This window comes from Notamacropus eugenii, chromosome 1 (genome assembly GCF_028372415.1).
Source record: "Notamacropus eugenii isolate mMacEug1 chromosome 1, mMacEug1.pri_v2, whole genome shotgun sequence".
NCBI lineage: Eukaryota > Metazoa > Chordata > Mammalia > Diprotodontia > Macropodidae > Notamacropus > Notamacropus eugenii.
In genome coordinates, this window is record NC_092872.1 from 8,588,504 (window position 1) to 8,614,754 (window position 26,251).

Sequence of the window (26,251 nt, forward strand, 5' to 3'; positions counted from 1 at the left end):
TAGAGCCATGAAATATGGAAGGACCCTTAGAACCCTTAGGACGGATCTCTTATTAACTTTGGGACTTTGGGCTCCTCCTTTACCTCCCTGGATCTCCTCATTTGTGAAACGAATGTCAGGGCTGTTAAGGATTTGGGAGAATCCTCTCCACCTCATTTTACAAGTAAGCGGAGAGAGGGGAAGGGACTTATCCAAGGTCCCACAGTTTCTTCCCCCTACGTGGTCTCAGTCTGAGTCTGACGGTGGACGTGTTCCCCTGGCTTGTTAAAGCAGAGCAGGGTCTATGGTAAATCTCCTGGGTCTGGAGCTTCAGGACCTGTCAGCAAACATCTGCAGAGTACACCCTTCTCGTGGGCACGTTTCTCTCCGCCCCGCCCCAACCCCCAGCAGGTTAGACCAGGGAGAAATTGTGTTCGAAGGGAGCACCCCGTCTAGTTGGGTACACACACGCACACTCACTCACACACACACACACACACACACACACACACACACACACACACACACACACACACACACACACACACACAAGCACACACACGACCCTAGGAGAACAAAAGTCCGGACTGTGATCCCAGGCCGGAGCGGGGAGCTCTCGTCTCTAAGGACCTGGAGGCGGACAAGGGAAGGAGACTCTCCCTGGAGCAGGCTTGGCAATGAAGGAGCTGGGGAGCTCCGATGGAAGTGGGGGTGGGGGTGGGACGTGGGGCCTGGCAGTGCCGCCTGAAGCTGCGCTTTGAAGGAATGCAGCTCCAGGCCCCCAAGAGAAGGTTAGACCTAGGAGGAACTTCCCAGCCGCTGGTCAGGCGCGGGACGGAGGGTTTCACGCGACGTCCGAGGTGGAAGGGGACGTGACAACCTTTAGCCCGACCCCTTCATTTTACGCAGGAGGAAACTGAGGCCCACGGGGTAACAGGACTCGCCCAAGGTCACACGGCCCCTCAGAGGCTCCTCGGAAGGGGAGGTGGGGGATGGGTCGGATGACCTCCGTTCCCCTCCAAGCCCCGCTCCCCGCAGACTCCCGGTCCCGCTCCCGCACACCACCAGTCCCTCGCCCCCAGGACGTGCGTGTCTGGCCCGCTGACCAGGGCTCCACGTCCCGCTCTCGGGAGCGCGGGGCGGGGACGGGTGGGCGTGGGCTGAGCGCGCCACGCGTGTCCTCCCCTCCCCACTCCCCGTTCCCGACTCTCTGCGCGCCCCGCGGAGCCGGCGGAAAAGGTGGCCTGTCCCTTTAAACGTCCAGACGGCCGCCCCATCTGATGCGGAGCCTCCAATCCGGGGCTCGGGGCCGGGGAGGCTTCAGCCGCTGCCGCCGCCGCCACCGCAGAGGCTCGGACTCGGCGCGGCCCCGCTGCCCGCATCTCTCCGCCGGCCGCGCATCCATCTCCTGCCTCCGCTCGCGGCTGCCGCCGCTGCCGCCGGGCCGCCGGGCCGGGATGGGTGCGGGGCCCGGCGCGGGGCTCTGAGCCTCCTGCAGCCCCCCCACCCGCCAGCTCCGCTCCGGCCCTTCCCCTCCCCCTCCCCTCCCTCCCCGCCCCCAGCCGGGGGGCCATGCCCCAGGCTCCGAGCTGGGGGGCGGCCCCGGGGGCCCGGACAGCGCGGAGGCCGGAGGTGCAGGTCCAGGTCTGTGTCCCTGTCCCCGAGGGCCCCCCCAGCGCGGCGCTTCATGGAGCGGCCCGGCCCTGGGTGCCGGGGGCGGGAGGAGGAGGATCCAGCTGGGCCCAGTAAGCCCCCAGCGCTGGCGGCAAAATGGTAGGAGGCAGTGGGGACCCCGCTCCCATCCCCCGCCGCCCCCCAGCCCCCAAGCAAGCTAGCACCCCGGCGTAGCACCCCGCCCCACGCCCGCCTCAGACCCGGAGCCAGCCTCCCCACTCTCCAGTCTGGACCCCATCACAGGCATCCCCACCGCCCCCCAGGGACCCAGATGGGGGAGCAGTCTACCTCCCCTATAGCCAGAGGTCCCAGGGTGATTGGGACCAGACCCTTCCCCTTCCAGTTAAAGCTTCATCCTCACAGCTGGGACACCCCAGGGACTGGTCCTCCCTCTTTGTCCCAACCTTCTTCCTAAATAGTGAGGGGGTACTGATCTCTCACCTAGCCACAGGCACGCACACACCATCCCATCAGAGATCAGTCCACTCTTGTTAGACCACCAAATTTTCTGTCCCCCCCCTTCCTCCTTCTCCCTAAACTCCTCACTTAAAGCAGTCTCGAGGGCTGCCAAGACCTCCTCATCCCATGCAGGGAACCTCCTGGTGGGCTCTGTCCCATCCTCAAATCCTAGGTTTCTGCTTCTGGAAACCCCTACCTCAAATTCACCTCCCCCCAAATGCCAAACAGGAACTTGCTGCCAACCACCCTTCCATCTACTCCTTTGGACTCTCAGTCCTATTAAACCTGACTCTCTGTGTCCCCAGTTCACCCCCAGTAGGCTGTCCCACTGAAATTTGTTCCAGCCTTGACCCCCAACCCCAAACCTCTATCATCTTCCTTTACTACAAATGATTTCACTGAGGCTCCAGATGAGGAGAGGGCTTCGAGAAATCCCCTGTATGCTCTTTCCCACTCATTCCAACTAGCCCAGGCTCTTTAGGCTACCCCTGGGGAGAGAGGTACATAGAAGAAAAAGTGAGGTGTGATTTGGTACAGGGTTAGAAGGGTCTAGGAGCTAGGAGTAGAGGATGACTGGCTTGGGAGAATGGGTTGATTTATCCGTGGGGTGAGGGAAGTTGAATTCTGGGACTATCATGGAGAAAGTGTCAGCCTCAAAGGGTTAAATTCCTCTCTCCTGGCTCCACCCTGCCCTAGGGGCTGGCCCTACTATGCAGTGACCTGGGAGTTGGGCTCCATGAGCTCTGGGATGGGCTAGGCTGGGGTTGGAAGTGAGCTCCCAGTCTGGAGGGGTCTGCGTCCATCTGGTGGCTTTGACAGCACGAGGAAACCATTGACCATAGGATCTGAGGGGAGGGGTCTTGAGGGAGCTGGCTTCCCTACACCAGACCCCCTGTGGGTCCTTCATGGGTATCTATCTGTATGGGGTGTGTGTGTGTGTGTGTGTGTGTGTGTGTGTGTGTGTGTCCGTGTCTGTCTGTCTGTCTGTGTGTGTCTGTGTCTGTGTTTGTGTCAGCTCTAGTACTGAGTTCAGCAGGGGCTGAATGATGGAAGGGCAGGACATCTCTTAGACCAGAGGACTCCCAGGAGACTGTTAATGAGGATGAAACAGCAAACTGTACCCCAGGCCCAAGCTTGGAGTAGTATCAGGACAGTCAAATACCCGTGGAGATTGTGGTCAGACACAAGCCAGGTGGTCTTAGTAATTAAGGACTTAAGGAAGCAGCTTGTGAGAATCCCCTTAGCAGGAGTTTGAGACCTTCTAGCCAGGGATGCGGTGGAGGGAAGAGAGTGTGGGAGCCCATTGTCTTTGCTCCTGGGACTGGACAGGCAGAAAGGCTGCACTTCCCAGCTCCTTATCCTGTGTCCAGTCTAACCCTTGTACTGTCTTTCTCCTGTCTCTCGCATGTCACTGGGCACAAAGCCTTGTGGGAGGTTTGAGGGGAAAAGTCCTTACCACCTGGGCTAATCAAAGAAGATTCCCTGGAGGAGATGACATTGAGTTGGCTTTAAATGACTGGTAGGAAATCAACTGGGTTAGATTTGTGTGTATTTAGTGACTTACCCAAGGTCACACAGGTTGTAAGTGTGACCTGGATTTTAATCCAGATCTTTTGACTTGAGATCAGTGCTTTCCATCAAACCCCGTTTACTTTCCTGGGCCTCAGTTTTCTGTAAATTGAGGAGATTGGACTAGGTTGTCTTTTAAATTCTTTTCTTAGCTCTAAAAATCCCTTTATCTATTACAATGGAGGTGTGCATTTTATCAGAACACACAGTTTTAATCTAAAGGAATAATTGTCATCATCATAATATTTTATATTTCTATGTAAAGTTTACAGTGTGTTTTCCTCACAACAAATCTGTGAGATGGGTACTATAGCTATTTTCCTGCTTTGTGGATGAGGAAGCAGGCTCGGAGACAGTGACTTGCTCAGAGGTCACACTTGTAAGTGCCTGGCTCTAGAATGTGAGTCCTTGCTGCCTCTCTGTCTGTATATTTCAGAACCCCCAAAGTCAGTGGGCTCGGCTGTTCAGGACAGAAGCCTAGGATCTCTCTTGTACCTCTTGTAAGGGAGAATCCTACACCTATGAGTCATTTCTTTGTCATCAGGCTGTCAGGGTGGCATTACAGATATCCTGGCTGGTGATTAGGGTTCTGTTTGGGAGAGATCTTTTCTGAACCTTTGAAGTCATTCTTTCCCACCTCCAAAGACCAAGGGACTTTGTTATGCACAATACCTTCCCATCTGCAGTGGTCCTAACTCTTCTTTAATAATTCTTCTGAAATGGAGTGCCTTCCTTTATTCACTAGTGCTGGGGATGCAAAGATTGATATGAAAAGGAGTCTGCCCTTAAGGAGTTTCTAGTCTGTTCAGTCGTGTCTGACTTTTCATGTCCCCCTTTGGGGTTTTCTTGGCAAAGATACTGGAGTGGTTTGCCATTTCCTTTTACAGAGGAAGAAACTGAGGCAAACAGTGAAATAATTTGCCCAGTGCCCCATGGCTAGGAAGTATCTGAGGTCAGATTTGAACTCAGGAAGATGAGTCTTCCTTACTCCAGGTCTGCTGCTCTATCCACCAGACCACCTAGCCACCCTTTTCCAGTCTACTAGTAGTCCATTGTGTCGGGCTTTTGGAGGGAAGTTATATAGGGGTTTAGAGAAGACATAGTCCTTGCTTTTTGGGAGCTTGAGATTTAATCGGTCAATCACGAAACATTTATGAAGTGCCTACTGTATGCCAGTGCCTACTGTATGTGCTAAATGCTAGTTAGAAAAAAGAGGCAAAAGACAACCCCTGCTCTTGAGGAGCTTAGAATCTCATGGGGGGATGACATACAAACAACCAGGTACAAACAAGCTATATCCGGGATAAATAGGAAATATTCACGGGGCGGGGCGGGGGGGGGAGGGGGGCCGGGGGGGGGGGAGGGGGGGCGGGGAGAGGGAAGGCACCAGAATTAAGAGGGACTGAGAAAGGCTTCCTGTAAATGGTGGGATGGAAGCCAGGGAAGTGAGGGGGCAGAGATGAGCAAGGTGGGTAATCCCAGGCATGAGGGTCAGCCAATGAAAGGGAAAGTGTAGTAACGGGAGAAGATACACAAAAAGACCCGTCATTTGAAATATAGCACAAGTGGGCTAGAGAGATTACGTAGGGTCTGTCTGAGAGGGTTCGGGTTCATACGAATGGAGAAATTGTGCAGAGCTTCTTGGAAAAGGCAGCTTTGAACTGGGTTTTTAAAGGCTGAGCTTGGCATAGAACAGGAAGGTAGAGTGAGTGGGATGCAGGTGCCAAACCTCTAAAGAGAATGAAGAAGAGATGGAGTGGAAAGGAGATGGAGTTTGGAGTCAGAAGACGGGTTTGGCTATGAACCTTTAACCCTTTTGTGCCGCTTCTCCCTCTAATGTAAAATGAGGGGGTTGGACTCTGTCTCACACAGGTTAAGGGTTTGGGAGGGTTGGGAGAGATCTTGGGCTGGGGACTCCGGTCCACTTTGCCCTGGTCAGGAATTCTCTAGAGTGTCTCTGACCAGAGGCTGCCTGTGTTTGCCTGAAGACTATGGCTGGGGCAGTCTGTTTAGCATTTGCAACGCTCTGGTTTTTAGCAGGTTCTCTCTTAGAGCAGATCAAAATCTCTTTCCTTTAACCTGCTTTCAGGGCTCTTTCTTTGGACCCCTGAGGCCAAATAGAACGGGCTGATTTCCCCTTCCCCTGGACCACCTTCTGAAGCTTGAAGATAGGATGCTGCCCCTTCTAAGCCTTTCTAAGCTCGTTGCTAGATAGTATCAAAGGGCAGCTCTGGTTCCTTTCAGCCAGTGAGATGTAGCTGACAGGACTCTGGAGCTGGAGTCAGAGGACTTGGGTTTGAAACTCGCATCTGCTACTCTTTCACACTTTGGAACTTGGTTTCCCCCTCTGTAAAATGGCTTAGATGATCCTGAATGGCTCTTATAGTTTGTGATAGCGTACTCCATCTGGTATTTCCCAGCGGGGGCATTACAGGAGTGGGTCACAGAGGGTGTGGAGGTCACACCTGTGGGGAGCTTGGAGTCCCAAGGATGTCTCTGACAGAGATAGAGGGCACAGTCTCCCTAAGCCTGTCCCTCAGTGCTTCTGTTACTGTCGAGCTCCTGGGTCTAGAGAGCTGACTGGGGTGTAGGGCATACAAGGAGACCCTGGGCAGAGGGACCAGGGGTAGGATGGGGTGGGGGAGGGCTCTCCCTTAAAGAGTCCAAGATTTCTGCAGCCCCAGGCTTACCTTCTACATGAAGCTTGTCCTCATCCCCTCCCCTCCAAACGAGCTTGTGTTTAACTGCTTTGCTTAATAAACTCTCTGTTTATTTTTTAAAAAATATTTATCCTGTCCATACTGTTTCTCCCAGAGATAACACACTAGAATAGGTTTTATCTCATTCTTTGTCTTTGTAGCCCCAGTGCCTAGCACACAGTAGGGGCTTAACAAATGCTTGTTAATTGATTGAAGGAGAGTCATTGGTATAGGGGGTTGTCATCCTTCCAGCCCCCTCTGGGGAAATTGGAACTTGCTGCAGCCAGCACAGCTGGACTAGGAAAGGCAGGGCCCACAGCTGGAGGGCCTGGTGGGAGCCAGCACATCTGGTGAGGGAGGTGGGCAGGACTCAGAACTGGATTATTGGCATAGCCAGCTGGCACTGCCTCCTCTGTGGGGAGGGGGAGATGGGGCAGAGAGAGGGATTGGGAGGCCTGGGATGCAGACAGGGACTGGTTTAGGCTCCCAAGGTCCTGGAAGACATGAATCCCTTCCCTTGTATTGTGAAATCGCAGAACCATGGAATGTTAGAATTGGAAGGGCCCGTAGAGACCCGTCTGTCCCAACTGCTTCCTTTTCCAGATGAAGAAATGAAGCCTCCCTGAAAGGGACTTGCCCAAGGTCACCCAGTCTGTTAGTCACAGACTCTCTGTCTTTCCACTCCTGGCTGAGGTTCTTTTCATGATATTGGTAGCTGTGAGGGTTGGGTTTGAGATAAGCGTTTTCCATGCTCTTCGAATCCCAGCCCCGCTTCCCAGCTACCAAGGGACTTTTATTTATTGTCGTTCAGTTGTTTCAGTCATGTCCAACTTTTCGGGACCCCATTTGAATTTTTCTTGGCAAAGACACTGGAGGGATTTGTCATTTCCTTCTCCAGTTCATTTTACACATTAGGAAACTGAGGCAAACAAAAGTGACTTGCCCAGGGTCACACAGCCAGTAATGGCTGAGACTGGATCCCTTATCCATCCCCCTGTCTGTGGTCTCATGGCTTCCAGTGGCTAACTCTGTCCCTTGTAGTTAAAAAAGTATAGCTTTTAATTTCATTTTAATATTTTTTGGTGCCTTTTGTTATTACATTAGTCATTTTGTGCCTTACCTTCCTTGGACCCTCCCTTGTCACAAAGCCAAACACACCAAACTCCAAGCTTGGTTTGGTGACTTGCATCTGACCATGTAGAGGAGGAGCCCCCAGCCTCCCAGCAGAGAGGAGGCAGGTGGGTTTCATGACTTGATCTCTGAGACCATCGGGGGCTTTTCTGAGTTCCTCTTTCTGTGACTGACCTTTTCATTTCCATTGTTGTGGGCTGGCTCGGTTCGCCTTACTTCACTCTTCATATGTTTTTACAGATCTTCCTGCATGACATGCGTGCCTCATCTCTGTCTTTTCTTATGCACAGCAACATCGCAGCCATCCGCCGTTTGTCCCCAAGAGACATCTGATGTGTCCCTTGTGATTTGGGGGATTCAGAACTGATCTGTGCCTTAGCTACTTCTTTATCTTGCCCCAGCGTTGGACCATAGTAGGCACTTAACAAACGTTTCTCTAATTGGATTTGTTGGCTGAATTTGTTAGTTGCAATACTTTTTACCTGTATGACCTTGGACAAAATGCCTTATCTCCTGGTGCCTTACTTTCTTCATCTGTAAAGTGGAGAGAACAGTGCTTTTTAGAAAAGTTTAAAGTATTTTGGAAGTGGCGGGGACTGATGATTATCAACTAAAGGCTTAGATTGTTTGTTCATCAAGATTTGACAGAAGAACATGGCTGTGAAGGCAGTGCGTTTGAAAGATTGCTTGGGGGGAGTGGGAAGGCTCCTGTATTAGGGAAAGAGTATTTAGGCTTGGTGTCAGAGAATCTGAGTTTGAATCCTGGCTCAAACATTTTCTATCTATATGACTGGTCCTCAATTTTCTCCTCTGTGAAATGGGAATAATGCTAATTGGATTATCACCTTCATAGGGTTGTTATTGAGAATCAGATGAAGGAATGGGTATTTATGAGCAGAGAAGAGTCATGGTGTGTGTGTGTGTGTGTGTGTGTGTGTGTGTGAGAGAGAGAGAGAGAGAGAGAGAGAGAGAGAGAGAGAGAGAGAGAGAGAGAGAGAGAGAGAGAGATATTTTGATCTCATGAATGGGACTTGGACTTGGAGCTAGAAGAAGCTGAATTCAAATTCTGCCTCAGAGACACTAGCTAGCATTGTGACCCTGGGCAAGTTACCTAACCTCTCTCTCTACCTTGGTTTCCTTATCTGTAAAACAGAGGTAATTACATCACCTGCTTCCCAGAATTGTCACTGATGTTCAGATGAGGTAACACAAAAGCATTTTGCAAACTTTCATGTCCTATAGAAATGCCAGCTACTATAATAATAAATGATTACTTTTATAGTGATGTTTGTTCCGCTGCCAAAAGGGGCAGTGTAATGGGGGAGGGCAAAGTGTGGACCTCAGTTAGGGTTTTTAACCTGCTGCAGGGCAAGTAAGAGGTGATGAGGCAGGAGAGAGGGGATGATGGAGGAAGAATTGAGGGGACTTGGCCACTGTATGTGGGGAGCGTGAGAAAGGGAGTTTGGGTGGCTGAGACATGGCAGCATCTTTGGCTGCCCCAGGGAAACTAGAAACTCAACCCTGTGCTTTGCAGACTAGGGATCGGGAGCCTACTGGAGGGAATCACAGAGATCAGAGAAAACCCAGCTGCTAAACCCAGCAGCAGCTTGACTAGAGGTAACAGCAAAACCGTGATCCTTTGAACAGGGAGAGGGTCTTGGACCCTCACTCATTTGGTGTTTCTTGGCCTTCTGGGGTTGAGGGAGAGGAAGGGGAAGGAGAGAGAGGGAGGCAGAGAGACAGAGACAAGGACACACACACATACACACACACACACGGATCCTTAGTGCAGTGAGGGGTGTGTAGCAAACCTCACCTAACAATAATGTTCAATCATGTCTGACTTTGTGACCCTGTGGGCCATGGCATGCCAATACTGTCCTTGGCAAAGATACTGGAGTGCTCTGCCATTTCCTTCTACAGTAGATTAAGGCAAACAAAGGTTAAATGACTTGCCCAGGGTCACACAGCTAGTAAATGTCTGAGGCTGGATTTGAGCTCAGGTCTTCCTGCCTCCAGGCCCAGCGCTCTATACACTGAGCCATCCAGCTGCCCTAGTAATGATCCTAGCTAGCATTTAGATAGCCCATTAAGGTTTGCAAAGCTCTTCTACATGTATTATCTTATATGATCCTCACAGCCCTAGGAAGTAGGTACTACTATTACCCCCATTTTACCAATGAGGCAACTGAGACTGAAAGAGTTTCAGGAATTTGCCCAGGGTCACTAGGCCAGGGTCTGTGAAGCATGATATGAACACAGGCCTTTCTGACTCCAATCCTGGCATGCTGTGGGCTGCTTCCCCTAGCATCTAGTCTGCATGTTTCTAGTGCATGTATCAGGTGATAATTCTAGTTGTCACCCTTCTGTTTCATCCCCATGCTGTGCAGGGAGCTTCCTGAGGGCAGGATTGCGTCTTTGGCAGACCATTGAGAGGCTCTCTCTCCTTCGAGTTCCTCAGGCAGGGTTCTGTGCCTAGCAGGTGGAAAAATGTCTGTTACAGAATTGAAATGATTCAGTCCTTACTGTTTGTAGGGACTGTGATGAGTGTGCCAAGAGAGCAGCAGAGATGGAAAAAACCATAGTGTACTCCCCGCCCCCCCCCAACAATCTGAGGCTCAGTTCAATTCAACAAACATTTAATAAAGGCCTGCTGCATACAGGGGAATGCACAGAGGGAAGACAGCACTATTTCTGCCCTAGGGAAGCTTATGGTAGATGTGTCGGGTGTCCAGTGATGATGCGGACATGGAGAAGTAGTATTGGGATGCAAGGGAGAACATGGTAGGTACAAAGGAGAAAGCCAGACCAGTGAGTTCAGAAAATGTGAGGAGGAGAAATCACTTTCAGCTGTGTGTGTGTGTGTGTGTGTGTGTGTGTGTGTGTGGTGTGTGTGTGTGTGTGAGTGTGTGTGTGGTGTGTGTGTGTGTGAGAGAGAGTGAGTGTGTGTGTGTGAGAGAGAGAGTGTGTGTGTATGTGTGTGTGTGAGTGTGAGAGAGAGAGAGAGAGAGAGTGAGTGTGTGTGTGTGTGTGTGTGAGAGACAGAGAGAGTGAGTGTGTGTGTGTGTGTGTGTGTGTGTGTGTGTGTGTGTGTGTGTGAAGGATCCAGGGAGGCTTCGCAGAGGGGAAGGTCATCTGAGCTGAGCCTTGAAGGAATTCAAATTAACTCAACAAACATTTCTTTATTAAGTGTTTACTACGTGCAAGGCACTGGGAAGGATTTCAGCAGATGGAAATGAAGAGGGAGGGGAGAGAGCACTTTCCACTGGGCATTTCTTATTTTATAATGTTTCCCTGGGGAAAGATGTGGAAAAGAATGAGATGAGGCTGTTGGGAAGAGAGATCCTGCCCTTTCATGGGATGCCAGGTGGAGGAGGGAACCCCTGTTGTCTCTTGGATGCAAGGCTCTCTGGAATCTGCAGGTCTGGCCATCTCTGCCTTGGGTCTTCTTCCTCTGCCTCTATACTGCTGATATGAAGAAAATCCCCAGTTGGAATTGTCTCTCAAGTGCTCATGTGCATTCTCTCTCTCTCTCTCTCTCTCTCTCTCTCTCTCTCTCTCTCTCTCTCTCTCTCTCTCTCTCTCTCTCTTCTCTCTCTCTCTCTCTCTCTCTCTCTCTCTCTCTCTCTCTCTCTCTCTTTCTTCCTCTCTCTCTCTCTCTCTCACTCTGTTTCTCTGTCTCTGCCTCTATCTCTACCTCTGTCTCTCTCTGTGTATCTCCCTTTCTCTCTCTCTCTTCAAAACCCAGAAGAGGGCTGGACTGGAGGCTGAGCTTTTTCACAGAACTCTGGGAGTACATAATCCTGATTCTGGCTCTAGACAGCTCTCCCAGCTCTGCCCGCAAATAGACCCTGTTTGTAAGATTTAGCAATGGGAGGGATGTCAGAGCTTGCTTAGGTAAACCTCATGTTTGAGGAAACTGAAACTCAGAGTAGGTATAGCTAGGTACCAATGAATGCAAATAATGAATCCCATGAAGTGGCCACACACTTTCAAATTCCTGCCATTGGAAGTATGATTAATTTGCCCAAAGTCACACATAGTAACCTGTAGAGACGGTCTTCATGCCCAGGTACTGTGTCTCCAAGGACACTGTCCTTGGGCCTCTGGTGCGGAGTGGTGATTAGAGAGCCCAGGGATCATGCCTAGAGGATCCATTCAGGCAGCAGAGTGTAATGATTAGAACCCATGAGCATGTGACTTTGAGTGCCTGACTTGGTAATGTCCCAAAGGCATGCTTCATGATGTAGCAGAAGGAACTCTGGACTTGGAGGCAGCGGACTAGGGGAGGCTTGGCTGGGCTTTTCTGCTTCCTAGATGTGTGACCCTGGGAAAGTTCTTTCTTCTTGAACCTAAATGGGAAGAATAATAGTTGCATTCTCTCCCTTAATGCACCTTCAAGTACCATTGAAATGTGGATTGTGGTGGCAACCCTGAGCTGTTTGGAGAAGGTTCTACTTTGCTTCTTCTGTCTCAGAGGGTGGGAAAATGTGTGATCAGTTTAGACCTTTCCATCCATTCTTGATTGTGGAAATAAAAAGATTGGTCATTAAAGATCTGGGGCATCTCTTATCCAAAGGGAGGTGCACTTTTATGTAATTAGCTCTGTGCCCCCGGTTGGAAGAGACCTGCCATATTCCCATATTTCCCCTGACTTCAAAAATAGGAAGGACTTTTGTGGACATGACATGTGGACATGTCAGAGGGTAAACAGGTCAGAGGGAAGACGAATAAGCAGGTCATGAAATATCTGAGGCAGTGGGATATTTGAAAGGCTTTCATGTGGATAGACAAGGGGTTAAATTTGATGTGCTCCTTGTACCGAGTTCAATATAGGTTGTCAGGGTCAGAAGCCCCTCATATGGGCTGGGGCATCTGCTCTACTCAGGCCCCATCTTAAAAGGGACCTTTGTTGAGCCTAAGGTGTACAGAAGAAAAATAGGGTGTAGAGCTGGAGGGGACCTAGCAAAAATCATCATTTTTCAGCTGGTGAAACTGAGGCTCAGGAAGGGAAATGACTTGTGCCAAATTATAAAGATACTGCATAGCCGGGCTGGGATTTGATGCAAACTGGGATGGAGGAGGGAATAATATACTCAGTCAGTTGAATATAGAAATCTATCTTCCCTAACAGGAAAGTAGGAGAGAAGGCGCGGCTTAACAGATGGAGAGAAGAAAAGGGGGAGCTGTGGTACAGACCCCACAAGATCATAGATGGGAAAACCCTTTAGAAAATTAAAGTTCTTTTCTCCCTGCCTCTCTTTATGCTCTTTTAGGAAGCTGAAGTAGCCTAGGACCTTCGAGGGTAAGAAGGGGTCAGAGATTATGGGAGGGGGTTCATCTTGACCTTCTCCTTGCATCCTTCTGAGTAGATCTACCCTACTCCGCCTCCCAGACCCAAGAAAATTCATCCTAAGAGGAGGAAAGTCAATGATGTTCTGAAGCAGGGGCAGGCTTAGAGCTGGGTGATTCACAAGGTGGTAACTGGGGGAAACCAGCTACCTTCAATGATGGAGGGTCCTCTACCCAGGCTGTTAGCTGCCCTAGGCTTTGACCCTTCCCCAGTCTGGACCCCAAGGCCTTCACAGCTTAAGTTTCCCTGTGCCTTCACAAGTGATTGATTTTTTATTGCTTTGCAAAATGATCAGCTCCCATGGGAGAGACCTAGAACACAGAAGGCCAGAACTGAAAAGCACCTGAGGCATCCTCTACTTACTGAATCATAAAGTCTCAAGAGGTGGAATAGACCCCAGAGCCATTTAGACTAATCTATGCCTGACTAGAATTTCAATAGCACAACCAATGCTGTCACCATTTATTCTGTCTGAGACACAGAGAATGAGAATTCTCTCTGAATTCCACCTTTGAGAAACTGTTAGGGAACTTTGTTTTTAGAATGAACTGAGAGACTAGAAAAGACCTTGTGAAGAAGATCTGAGGTGAGTCTTGAAGGAAACCAAGGAAGTTAAAAGGCAGAGGTGAGGAGAGAGAACTCCTCAGGCATAGATGACAGCCAGTACAAAGGCATGGAGGTGGGAGATGGAGTATCATGTGTAAGAAATGGCAAGTAGGACAACACAGCTGGATCATAAGAATGCACAGAGGAGAATGAAGTATATGAAGTTTTGAAAGTGGGAAGAGATAAGGATTTGAAGGGCTTTAAGGGCTGAATGAAGCATTTGCCATTTGATTCTTCAGGTAATATCAAAATCTTCCCTCTTATTCATCCAATAAAAAGCTCAGACATTCTTCACATGAACTGTTACCCAGCCTGAAGCATGAGACCTTGTACGTGTCCCTTTTACATTTCATTAGAATGTTTTAGACCACCTAGATCTCTTTGGTTCCTGACTCTCATTCAACACATTAACCATCCTCAGCCTTATGACTTCTACGCATTTGATATGCATATTATCTATACTTTTATCCAAGTAATTGATAAAAATGTTAAATACTAAAATGCCAAGGACAAATCCTGGGCCACTGCACATAGTAAACACATAATAAATACCTCCTTCATTCATTCCATTAGAGCCCCGACTCTGAGTTTTCCATAACCAGTGAATGGTGATGGCTTTTTGGGTCCCATCTTTCACCCACTTCTGAATACAAATTTGTCCATAAGGATAAGGTGAGAGATTTTACTGAGATTTCAGCAACTTATTTGGCAAAGTATATTTGAATCTTTCTCCTGATCTTTCATTCTAGTAACTCTTTTGAGAAAGGAAGTGCAGGTAATCTAGCATGGTCTACTCCTTATGAAACCTTGCTGGGTTTGTTTTTTTTTGTGATAGCTACTTTCTCACATCTGTATGGCATTTTAAGGATTGCAAAGCACTTTGCCTACATTACTTTATTTGATTTTCATGAAAGCCTTGTGAAATAAATGCCACTATTATCCCCATTTGAAAGATGAGGAAAATGAGACTCGTAGAGGTTAGGTGATTTGCTAGGACAGGGGTGGGGAGCCTGTGGCCCTCTGGGTCCTCAAGTGTGGCCAAATATACTTAGGACCTAGAGGGCCCCATGGGCCTCAAGGCTGAAGGTTCCCCACCCCTAGCCTAGGGTCACAGAGCTGGCAAGTGTCCAAGGTGGGATTTGAACCCAGTTCTGGTGATTTCCAGTCCCTCACTCTTCATTGTTTCATGCTGTGTTTTGAAGTCATTAACCATCCATTTGATACCACATCCTAGAATTTTATCAGGGATTGAAGTCTCCTGGCCTAGAGCTTGCAGACTGCACTATTCCTTTTATTTTTTATTTTTTTAGTTTTTTTGGAAAATCAGGACAATGATTTCCATTCTTCAATCATGTGGTGACCCTTTTCTTCTTCATAGTCTTTATTTTACAATAAAACTTCACTGACATCTTTTGTTTTTATCACCTACACTTCCAAATATATCCCTACTTCTCCCCTTCCTTCCCAAACAGTCGTCACTTATAACAAAGAATACAAAAGAGGAAAAGGAAACAATTCAGCCAAAGACATTCAGAAAATCTGATGTGACATGCAGCGTTCTACACACCCTCGTCCTTCACCTCAGCAAAGAAGTGAGGGAAATGCATTTTCCTATCTCTTCTTTGGAACCACCCTTGGTCATTATAATCTTTCAGATAATTTTGATCATTTTGTTGTCATTCTTTTCATTTACATCACTATAGTCCTTGTGTATATTGTTTTTCTGGTTCTGCTCACTTTACCGTGGATCAGTCATACAATTCTTCCCATGCTTTTCTGTCCCCATTCTATTTGTTGCTTCTTATAGGACAATAATATTCCATGGCATGCATGTGCCACAATTTACTTAGCTATTTCCCAATCAATGGGCATCTACTTTATTTTCAGTTCTTTGTTACTACAAAAAAGCACAACTTAAATTTTTTTGTATTTCCTTTTTTAAAAAATTAATTTTTCATTTTCATCATTCACTTTTATAAGCTTTTGAGTTCTTTTATTTTTACCATTGGTCTAGCTTTGGCATTTCTGGGACATTTTTATCTCCATACAGTTTCAAAAATGAGATTGGCATTGGCTCAGGATCACATCAACCAATTCAGAGTCATCAGATGTCATTAGTCACGTCTTAGTGATTTGAACATATCAAACATGGGTAGGGATTCTTTTATCATCCTCCTGCTTTTCTTGAATGTTGATTCCCTATTAGACATTTTTGTTGTGTCCATTCTGGTCTCCTTGGCTGGGAAAACACACAAAATAAAGAGTTCTGCCTTCTCTTGGTAGTCAGTTATGGTCCTCTCTCTCCCCCCCAAAAGTGATCCTGTCCTTTCTTTGATCAGCCTCTTTCCCCTCTATACCAAGACATTTCCATGCATCTGTGACTTTATTGATGTGAGTATTCCATTGGAGCAGTTAGAACTGGCCCTGGAGTCAGAAAGATCTGAGTTCAAACCCAGTTTCAAACACTTACTGGACATGTGACCTGGGCAAGTCACTTAACCCTATTTGCCTCAGTTTCTCGCCTGTAAAATGATTTGGAAAAGGAAATGGCCAAGTGCTCCACTGTCTTTGCCAAGAAAATTCCAAATGGGGTCAGGAAGAGTCAGATACAACCAAAAAATGACTGAGCAACAACAGTTCCTTCCATCGATTCAGATAACAGCTGTCTGTGTTCTCAGATCCTGAGTGACTGTCGTTGTCCTCCAAAACATCCAAGCCCAGGAATCCACCCAGTAGGCTTGCCTTCTCTTTGATGTTTGTGGCCACTGATGGATCATCCACAGACTTCACTCTGACCATGTGAACCAATGGCCGCCATTTCTGCTGCTTCCCTTTTATAATATGTTGCAGCCTCTTCACACCCACCATGTCCTTCTGAGTTGCTTTTGGATAACCTACAACTTTAATTGTTTGGAGGCTGGTGTTCTTTGCCTCTCAGCAGTGCAAAATCGTCAGAAGGCAGTCATTTCTTACGTAATCTTCTTGCTTTTTCTTTGTATATCAAAATGTTTCTTGTTGATAAGTTCACAAGAGAGAAGAAAATTTCAACAACAACAAAAATAGAACAATACAAATCGACGGCCATATGATTGTAATGACCAAGCTTGACCCCAAGGAAGATGGCTGAAAATGAGCCTCCCTCCCTTCTTCTGCAGAGGTGGGGCACTATGGGTGGGGAGCAGTGCATACGTTAGTTTTAATGGACTGCTTTTTGTCCCTTTTTTATTCTTTGTTACAAGAGATGATCCTGTGCAGAGGAGAGGGAAGGGACAGACTGAGAAATGAAATGATGTCATGTCAAGAGATAGCAATTTTTAAAATCCCTGCATTTTCCTGAAGGCAATCCAACTCATTGTCCTTTTAAATTCCAAGCTCAGTTCATTGTTCATTTGCAGTGATTATCCAAGATCTATGGATGAACTCAACTTCATTTCACAGTCTGGATGTTAGGATCGTAGATGTAGAGAAGGAGGAGACCTTAGAGGCATTGAGTGGAGTCCCTCCATTAAATGTCACAGTGAGGTTAACACAGGGTCACGTGGCCAGAAGGTACCTGAGTCAGGATATGAACTCAGGTCTTCCTGATTCCAAATCCAATGCCCGTTCATGACTCCCATTTTTCCCCTGATCTTTAGTCCTGCATCATCCATTGCCTATTGAACACTTCAGACTAGATATCCCACAGCCATTTTGATGTCAACCTTTCCAAAACTAAACTTATGATCTTTTCCCTAAAACCGTTCCCTTTTCTCAATTTCTATAAAAGGCACCACCGTCCTTCATGTTCTGGGTTTGTAACCTTAGTGTTCTCCTCTCCTCCTCCCCCATGTATCCAAATCAGTTGCCAGATCTTGCCATTTCTGCCATAATGTCACTCACATTTAATCTCTTCTCTGCACTCCCACAGCTCCCACCTTAGTTCAGGCCCTCATGGCTTGGATAATTGCAGCAACCTCCTAATTGATCTCCCTTCCTCAAGTCTCTCATCACTCCATGCCATCCTACACTGTAATGCCAGAGTAAATTTTTCTTAAGTGCCAATATAACTGTGGGATTCCTGTATTCAGTCAGCTCCAGTGGCTTCCTGTTGCCTCTAGGATCAAGCGTGAACTCCTCTGGTTAGCTTTTGAAGACCTTCCCAGCCTGGCCCCAACCTGTCTTTCTAGCCTTGTTAGATATCACTCTCTCTCCCATACTCTGTGATCCAGCCAGACATGCCCTGTCTTTGTTCCTTATACACGTGGTCCTCTGTCTCCCATCTCTAAGCCTTTGCAGTGATCATCTGACTTATCTGAAAGGTTCTCTCTCCTTAACTTAGCCTCGCAGACTCTTTCTCTATAAGATTCAGCTCGAGCACCATCTTCAACTCAAGAACCTCCCACAATCACTCTGATTGCTGATGCCTCCCTTTCAAAAGCACCTTGCTATTTAACTACTCTGTATTTATCCATTTCTGTTCATTCTGTTTATGCCCTTGCCTTCCCCCATTAGAATGTAGGCTCCTACAAGTAGGCAGGGATGATTTCATTCTTTATACTTGTATCCCCAGCTCCTAGCACACACAGCACATTAGAGGCACGTAGGAAATGCTTGTTGATTGATCTGAATAGACATCCTTCATCCATTTGTTGTTTCCCGTATGCATAGATAGGCTGATGTTTTGAGAGATTATGGATCTCATGTAGAAGGCTCTGTGTTGTCCTGGGGCCCAATACAATCAGGACAATGTCATCTGCAGATCCAACAAGAGATTCCTTTTCCATTGAGACATCGCCCTGGACAATCTCCATGATGGTGGCAAATGCTTTTGGCAAGCATATATCTCCTTGTTTTATGCCAAGTTTGATGTTAATAATTATGCCAGATATTACTTTTGAATCCCCTTTGTTTGTCCTTAGGTTTCCTGGGCAGCCTCAGCTCAGTCTGAGTTTTTAGCTCTCCTCCAATTGTTCCCATTGGACCATGCAGTGCTTGGGTATTCATCTTCTATTATGTGCCCTTGTCTTTTCAAAATCTAAGTTAACTTGGTTGATAAGTTCTCTGTGCAGCCATTTCTTTCTCTTTAGACAATTTCCCCACTTTTCTTCCTCATAGGAATTATTTCTTTTGTAGCCTCAGAATTTCATTCTTGAGAATTTCCGAGCACTCCTCGTCTAGCTTCCTCTGCAGAATTTTAATCTAAAAGAACCTCTGTATTTATCTTTTTACAAGATTCCTTGAAACCTTTTCTTTATTGTGATAATCATGATGATAATGTCTAACATTTCTATAGAACCTACTATGTGCTAGGTACTGTACTAAGTGCTTTACAGGTATTATCTCCCTTGACCCTCACAACAGTGTGGGGAGGGACATACTCTTATTGTCCCCATTTTATAGATAAAGAAACTGAAGTAAGCAGAGATTAAGTGACTTGGCCAGGGTCACACAGCTAGATGTGTGTCTCAGTCTCAGGCTGGATTTGAACTCAGGATATCCTGATTCCAGGTCCAGTACACAATCTACTGAACCATCTAGCTCCCTGTACATATAAGATGGTACCAGACTGCCCTTTTCTTCTTAATTGTGAATTTCAAGATAGAGTAGTCACTTTTTCTTAAGGTTCCCATCATTTCTACAATTTGTTCATCTTTGTTCATTAGTCAGGTTCAGAATAGCTACTATCCTTATGGCTTCTTCCACCTTTTGCAGGATGAAATTATCAGACAAGTTAAAAATTTAATTTTGCCTGTGTTCTTGGCATTGTAGGACCTAACCAGGTAATTGAAGGCCTCTTCCTAATCTGTTTCCTAAACTCATCTATTTCCACCTTCCGTCCAGATGGTCTCTGGTATAGTCCCACAAAAAACATCATCTCTGTCTGTGGGGAAAGAGAGAACACGTAGGCAATATTTTCCCTTCCCTTCTATAATCTAACCTGCTTGTGTTACAGATTCAGCCAACCACCAACATTTATTAAGCACCTACTTTGTATAGAGTTTGAAGCTTGGTGCTAGGGATACAAAAATAGAGCTGACACCTCATTCTGTAGTCTTTCATAATCTAATAAGGGAGGGGGGAAATGGGACCCAGGTACACAAATAGCCTCTGACATAAGGGAGAAGGGGGAGAAGTGAAAAAGGAGAAAAGCAGAGGTCTAAGTCCAGTGTTGAGAAACTTGAGGAGGGAGAGCTCACTTTTGACTGGAAGGGGTAAGGTCAGGGAAGACTTTATTTCATGGAGGTCACGATAGAACTAGGCCTTGATGTCCATCAGGCAGAGATGAAGACCAGGAATGTATTGCATGAATGACAGCATGAACATGGAAACAGGAGGAGCAGGGTGAGACTGGGGTTAGAAGGTGGTCCAATTTTCTTAGAACATTCATGAAAGAAAGTAGTATGAAATGAGATTGATACAGATTGTGCAAGACCCTGAATGCCAGGCTATGGAGATTATATTTGAACCTATGGGCAATGGGGATCTCTAAAAAAGAAATTCCATGGTTGAATTTGTACCTTAGGAAAAATATTTTAGAAGCTAACCTGGGGAGGAGAGAAGCTGGAAGTGAGGATATTATTCAGATTCTCCCCAAATTCTTATTGTAGTGAGCTTAAAGCTGCAGGAATATTTTTGGGATGGCCAAGTGAGAGCCTGAAATATAGAGATGACTGTGGGAGGGGTGGAAGCCAGAGACCTTGTGGTGGCCAAATTGGGATTAAATATGGAGAGGGAGAAGACAAAGATGACCTCGGGAGTCTTGAGTAGATAGATGGTGACTTAAGTGAAAATGGTGCCCTTGAGGGAAATAGTCAAGTTGGGAGAGGAGGCAGAAGATGCTGAGTTCAATGGAAGATGGCTCAGAAGGGGCTTCTTGTGTGAAGCTATCCAAGAAGCAGTTGAAGATATGGAGAATCCTTCTAGTGCCATATTCTCATTTTACAGATGAGGTCACTGAGATCTAGGAAGTAAGTTGTCCAAGGTCACACAGATGATGAACATCTGAGGAAGGACTGGATAGATTTGTTTTAAAATGTGATCATTGAAGACAAGGGAGTGGATAAGACCACCAGAGAAGAGGACCCAGGAGCCACTCTTAGAGATGGGCTATAATCTTCAGGGGATGGGAGGAATGGGATGAGTCAGAGGAGTAAAAGTCAAGCAGGTAAGAGTGGACCCAGGAGGCCCTAACTTTTCTGGACAGTATCAGCTGTGTCAACTACTGTGGAAAGGTTAAGGAGGATAAAAACTAAGCAAAAACCATTGTTTTCCCCTGTCTATCCCTATGAGTCTTCCTTGATCAAATTCATTGGTAAAAGATTTCTTCCTCTGCAGCATTTAGATATTCCTAGGTCTTACCTCCTACTAGACTTTGAGTTTTGTGAGGGCATGGACTGTGTTATCAAAACTCTGTAAATCGAGGGGTCCCCTGCCCTCTTCCCACCTCCATCTAGTGCAAGGCAGCACGTGAATATAAGGGCGTATAGTAGGTGCTTGTTAAGTATTTGTGAGATGATAGAGACATTAGTAATGACCTTTGACAGTGTAGAACCAAGGTTAGCCATGTCCCAGGAAAGCATTAATGTAAGAGTTAAAAGAAGAAAGACATTTAAGTCTCCTGATTCATAGATGGGGAGCTGAGGTTCTGAGCTTTAAAGGATTTGTTGAAGATAATGGCAGTGCTGAGACCGGCCCTCAGGTCTCTCGATAACCCAGTTCAGTATTCTTTCCACTATGATGTGGCGCATCTGGACTGATGTGCTCATGGGAGAGGGTAAGAGCTCTTCTCATCCTCTTAGGATCATAGCAACCGAGGAAGTATGACACAGTGAAAAGCATGCTCGATTTGGAGCCAGAGTCCCTGGGTTCAGATGCCAGCTTTGCTGCCTATAAGTTGTGTAACCTGAGGGGAATGAATGAACTTCTCATGATGGGGCTGGAGGTCCTGGGATCTGAGAGCTGGAAGGAACTTTCATGATCATTTAATTGGTCCCAATTCTGGTTGAATCCATCCTTTTCCTCCCCCTCCTCTACTCCCCATGGGGAGACTGAAGCCCAAGAGCCAGGAAGGAATTTGCCCAGGCTTAAACAGCTAATAAGTAGAGGAGCCAGGGCTAGAATCCCAGAGACTGGAGGAGAGAGAGGCCTTATGGGGCCAACAGGAAACAGCACAGACAAATGTATTACAGTTGAGCAACGGCTTTATGTGCCTTTAGATGGAGAGGGTGAGGTTTTGTCTGAGATAATGTTATCGAGTTGGCTTAATCTGGGGAGATTTTCTGGAGGAGATGGCTTTTGAGGTGTGATTTCAAAGTGAGCTGTGACATTGAATGACAGAAGGAAAATAGAGTGAATGGAGACTGAAGGCTCCATGGACAGGTATGTGTGGCTACGTTGGATGCCCACTCCCTTCCAGTTTCGGTGGCACATTATCCCACCCTCTGCCTCCTGGCAGGTGATACTGGGATCCTGGGGTCTGATGGCTTTTTACTATCTCAGGCAGTCTTGGTTGTCACCAAGAGCAGGCAGACCGCTTTACTGGAACATGGGGTCATTGTGTGGCCATTGGCCTTTCCATACTGAACTAGGCAAAGCTGCCCTGCCTAATGGGACTTGGAGATGACTGCCTTGCAAGGCCCCCAAGAAGATGATGGTTTGACTTCTTGGCCTGGTCTTTGCTCCAACCCCAGGAGCGGATGGAAAGGCTCAGGTGATAGCCCATGGGAGATATGTGTACCATCACCCTTGGAGTTAGGAAGACCTGGGTTCAAACCTGGATCTAACATGTTATATTACTGGGGAGATCTGCCTGGGTGGAAGGAGTTTTCATATTGGGAGTTCTTCAGACCCACCAAGTCATGGGTCTAGACCAAAAAACACCCCCCCCCCCCAACTCTAGACTTATAATTTTGTAGATTATTGGAGCTGAAAGGGACCTTAGAGATCTTTTAATTGGACCTCTTCATTTTACAAAGGAGAAAATTAGAATCTTACGTCACAAAGGTAGTAAGCTGATTTAGCAAAGCTAGAATTTGAACTCATATCTCCTGACTCCTAGTTGAGTGATTCTCTATTTGTTGTTGAAATCTGCTTGAAGATCTACATGTGTGCATTCATATCTTCCCCCTGGGAATGCTTGTGTGGGTGCAAGCCTATGTGCATGTCCACATGTGCACATGTGGGCTCCAATTCTTCCCCGTCCTGGGCCCCCAGGCCTGCCTGTGGGAGGTGGAGACTGATCCTAGTTTGGGCCCCACGGGGCTGGCTCCTTGCCTGGGCATCCAGCTCTTGGCCATTTGACGCAGGAGGGAAGGATTTTTCCTTTCATTAAATGTTAACAGAACCATCGACTTCTCTGCTTGGTCTCTGCTTTAGCCCAGCTCCATGGGGCCCTAGCCCACCAGGAGAGGATGGGAGGCTTCAGGGCTCGTATCCCAGGCAGCCTCCAGCCCAGGCTGGCAGGAGATGGTGATGATTAAAATCTCCCCCACTGACTGGGAGGAAAGAAGAGTGAATATTATCAGTCTCATTTTACATATGAGGAAAGTAGAGCCTACAGAATTCTGCAGTGACTTGCCCACAGTCACACGCAGACTAGTAAGGGACACAGCCTACATCTCCAGACTCCAGGTTCTGGGTTCTGTTCTTTCCATGATGTTGAACTACTTGTTCCTTTGGCCCTGTTTCCCCCTTCTGGTCTCTGGCCCACTTTTACCTTCTCGTATGGGGAAGAAGAGACTTTGGACTCATCTTTTCCCAGGTTCCAGTATCCTCATCTATAAAATGAGGGGGTTGAATATAGTGATCTCTAAGATCCTTGCCAACACTAGACTTTAGTTTGAGTAACATACTAGTTTTTCTTTTTAAAACTTATCCAAGCTAACTGTTATCTCATCCCAATTCAGGCGTGGCGGCTAAGAGGGCCCTGGACTTGGAAGGACCTGAGTTCAAATAATAGCCTCATAACCCTTCTCAAGTCACTTGATCTCCGTGCCTCAGTTTCCTTTTCTGTAAAAGGGGGATAATAATAGCACCTACTTCCCTGGTTGTTGTGAGGATCAAATGAGATAATCTAAGCAAAGCACTTTGCCAACCTTAAAGCCATATGTAAATGTTAGCTATTATCATGAATGGGTGGAGCAATGGATAGAGCCCTGGACCTGGAGTCAGGAAGACTCATCTTCCTGACTTCAAATCTGAATTCAGGGTCACACATAGAGCTGTGTGACCCTGGGCAAGTCACCTAACCCTATCTGCCTCCATTCCTCATTTGTAAAATAATCTGGAGAAGGAAATGACAAACCACTCCAATATTGCTAAGAAAATCCCAGATGGGGCCACAAAGAGTGAGATAAAACAGAAATGATTGAACAACAGGAGTCAGGAAGACTCATTTTTGTGAACTCAAATCTGACCTCAGAGTCTTACTAGCTGCATGACCCTGGGCAGGTCATTGAATCCTGTTTGCCTCAATTTCTTCATCTGCAAAATGACTTAGAGAAGGAGATGACAAATCACTACATTATCCCTGCCAAGAAAACCCCAAATGGGGGTCCTGAAGAGTCAGACTGATGACTGAATAACAGTAATTATGAACAGCTAATTGGGACTTCATGCTTCCTTCATCATTCTCACAAGCAGCTTCCTGAGAGGGAGGGATTGTTACTGTCATTTTGCAAATTGGGAAAAAGATTCATTGGAAGAAATGACTAGCCCAATTCCCACTTTACAGAGGAGAGAAGGGCGAAGTAAGATTCAGAAACACGGGTAATTCATTTCATTAAACCTACTATGTGCCGTGTATTGTGCTAGGTGCTGGGAATGCAAAGACAGAAACCTTAGGAAGGTCACGATATAACAGGAACACAGATAAATAAGTACAAATGGTTAAAAAGTAATTTCCAAGGGATAGGGTGCTCCTAACTGCAGGGATAGTGGCTCTTTGGCTTGACTTGAGTAGGAGCTGACTCCTGAGTTAGCTTTGGAAAGAAGCTGAGGATTTTTAGAGGTAGAGGCAAGGAGGGGGTATATGCCAGATGTGGGGTCCTGCCTCACAGGTCCAGCAAAATGCCCAAAGTTGGGAGATGAATGTCCTTTACTAGAAACAATAAACCAGTGAGTTAGACTGGCCCTGAGGGACCATGAATGAGAGGAACTGGAAAGACTGAAGAGATAGTTGGGAGGCCTGTTAGAGAGGGCTTTAAAGGCCAGGTTGAGGCTTTTGAATTTTATCTTGGAGACAGTAGGGAGCCACGGGATTATCTCAAGTAGGGGACTGACATTATCAGGCCTGACTTTAGGACTATCAGTTTGGCAGCTCTTGGGGTGCTTTAGTGAGAGCAAAGACGGGCATAGAAGCAGAAAGGCCAAATTAGGAGGAGACCATTGCAATGGTCCAGGTGTGAGGTGAGCAGGGTCTGAGCTAGGCTCAGGAAGAGGTTTCATTCACAAGTTATCTCACTGTGGGTAAAGAGCTTTGTCATTCTTAAAGGGTGATAGAACTGACAAGAATTAGTGTTATTTTTATTAAAGTGGAATCTAAAGTGGGTTTTCTTTCTGTAGTTGGAAAGAATCATCTTTCCCTATGGACCTTCGAGGTCTCATTGGGAAGAATTAAGGGAGATAATGGATGGGGATGAGCTGTAAAGAGAATGAGCCTTTTTCTAAATAATTATTGCTTCCATTTTTCTAGCACTTCAGGGTCACAAAGGACCTCCCCTACAGCAATACTGTGAGAGAGATAATAAGAGGATGGTCATCCCCATTTTACAGGCAGAGAAACTGAGGCCTAGGGAAGTGAAGAGGCTCGCTCAAGGTCACTCAGTTAAGAGTTATCAATTTCAAACGTAGGTCTTCTGATTCCAAGCCCAACAGTGGAGTTCCTGTCGATTTTTCCACAGTTGGGGTGGATAACTTAGGCTATTTGTTAACAGCTATTGATTAAATACTTAAATACTGCACATACAGACACTCTGCTAAGCATAGGGGTTACAAAGAGAAAGCAAAAACAGTTCCTGCTCTCAAGGAGCTTATACTCTGATTCTGAAGACCACGAGAGTATTCCAAATGGAGCAGGTTAGATGGAGGGAATCCTTAGAGGGGGAGGTGCTGGTTTCCTCCCACCCACTACCTAACCCTGTGATGAGTATGATGGGAAGGGTTAGGGTGGAGATTGCAAGGCAATGAGAGGTAAGGAGGAGGATGCAGCATGGTAGATTGGAGAAGCTTTGGAACCAGGAATCAGGGAGACCTCAGTACTAGACTCTTGGACCCTTAGTTTTCCAGTCAATAATGTGGGGAATGATTGTATTTATTCTTACCATTTCACCGAAGAAAGTGCTTTGTAAACCTTAAAACACTGGAGGAAAGGGGGTCTTTATTGATACATGCCTGGCTCAGCACCTCACTGGAAGGAAGTATGAGCTTACTCCGGACTTCTGTTCCTTTCTCTGTAAATGGCTGGACTCAGAGGTCTCCAGTGGTGGAAGGGGCACCAGGGTCAGAAAACAGATTTGGGCACCAGATGTTGCTTTAGACAATTAATTCTCTTACCTGGGCCTCGATTTCTCTATCTGTAAAATGAGGATATTGGATTCCATGATCTCTGAGTTTCTTTTTAATTTTAAATCCATGATTCTGTGACTCGATAATGCACAAGGGGCCTTCTGGCTCTGAGATAATTGTGATCCCAGTTTGGACTTTGTTGAGTCATAGGGTAACTGTAAACCGGGGAATGTGTGTAAATCTGAAGAGGTTGGGGAGGGGTGAAAAGAGGACTGAGGGTGAGTTAGCTGCAGGGACC

General features: G+C 46.8%; 1 protein-coding gene across 1 annotated transcript in view; it reads left to right on the top strand.

The window, feature by feature from the left end:
- Positions 1-1,403: 1,403 nt before the first annotated feature.
- ZBTB47 (zinc finger and BTB domain containing 47) overlaps positions 1,404-26,251 on the top strand; it is a 49,656-nt gene continuing 24,808 nt past the window's right edge. Inside the window, exon 1 of the mRNA XM_072652162.1 lies at positions 1,404-1,752. Within this exon, the coding sequence (XP_072508263.1) occupies positions 1,750-1,752 (3 nt within the window). The 5' untranslated portion in view covers positions 1,404-1,749. The remainder of the gene's footprint in view (positions 1,753-26,251) is intronic.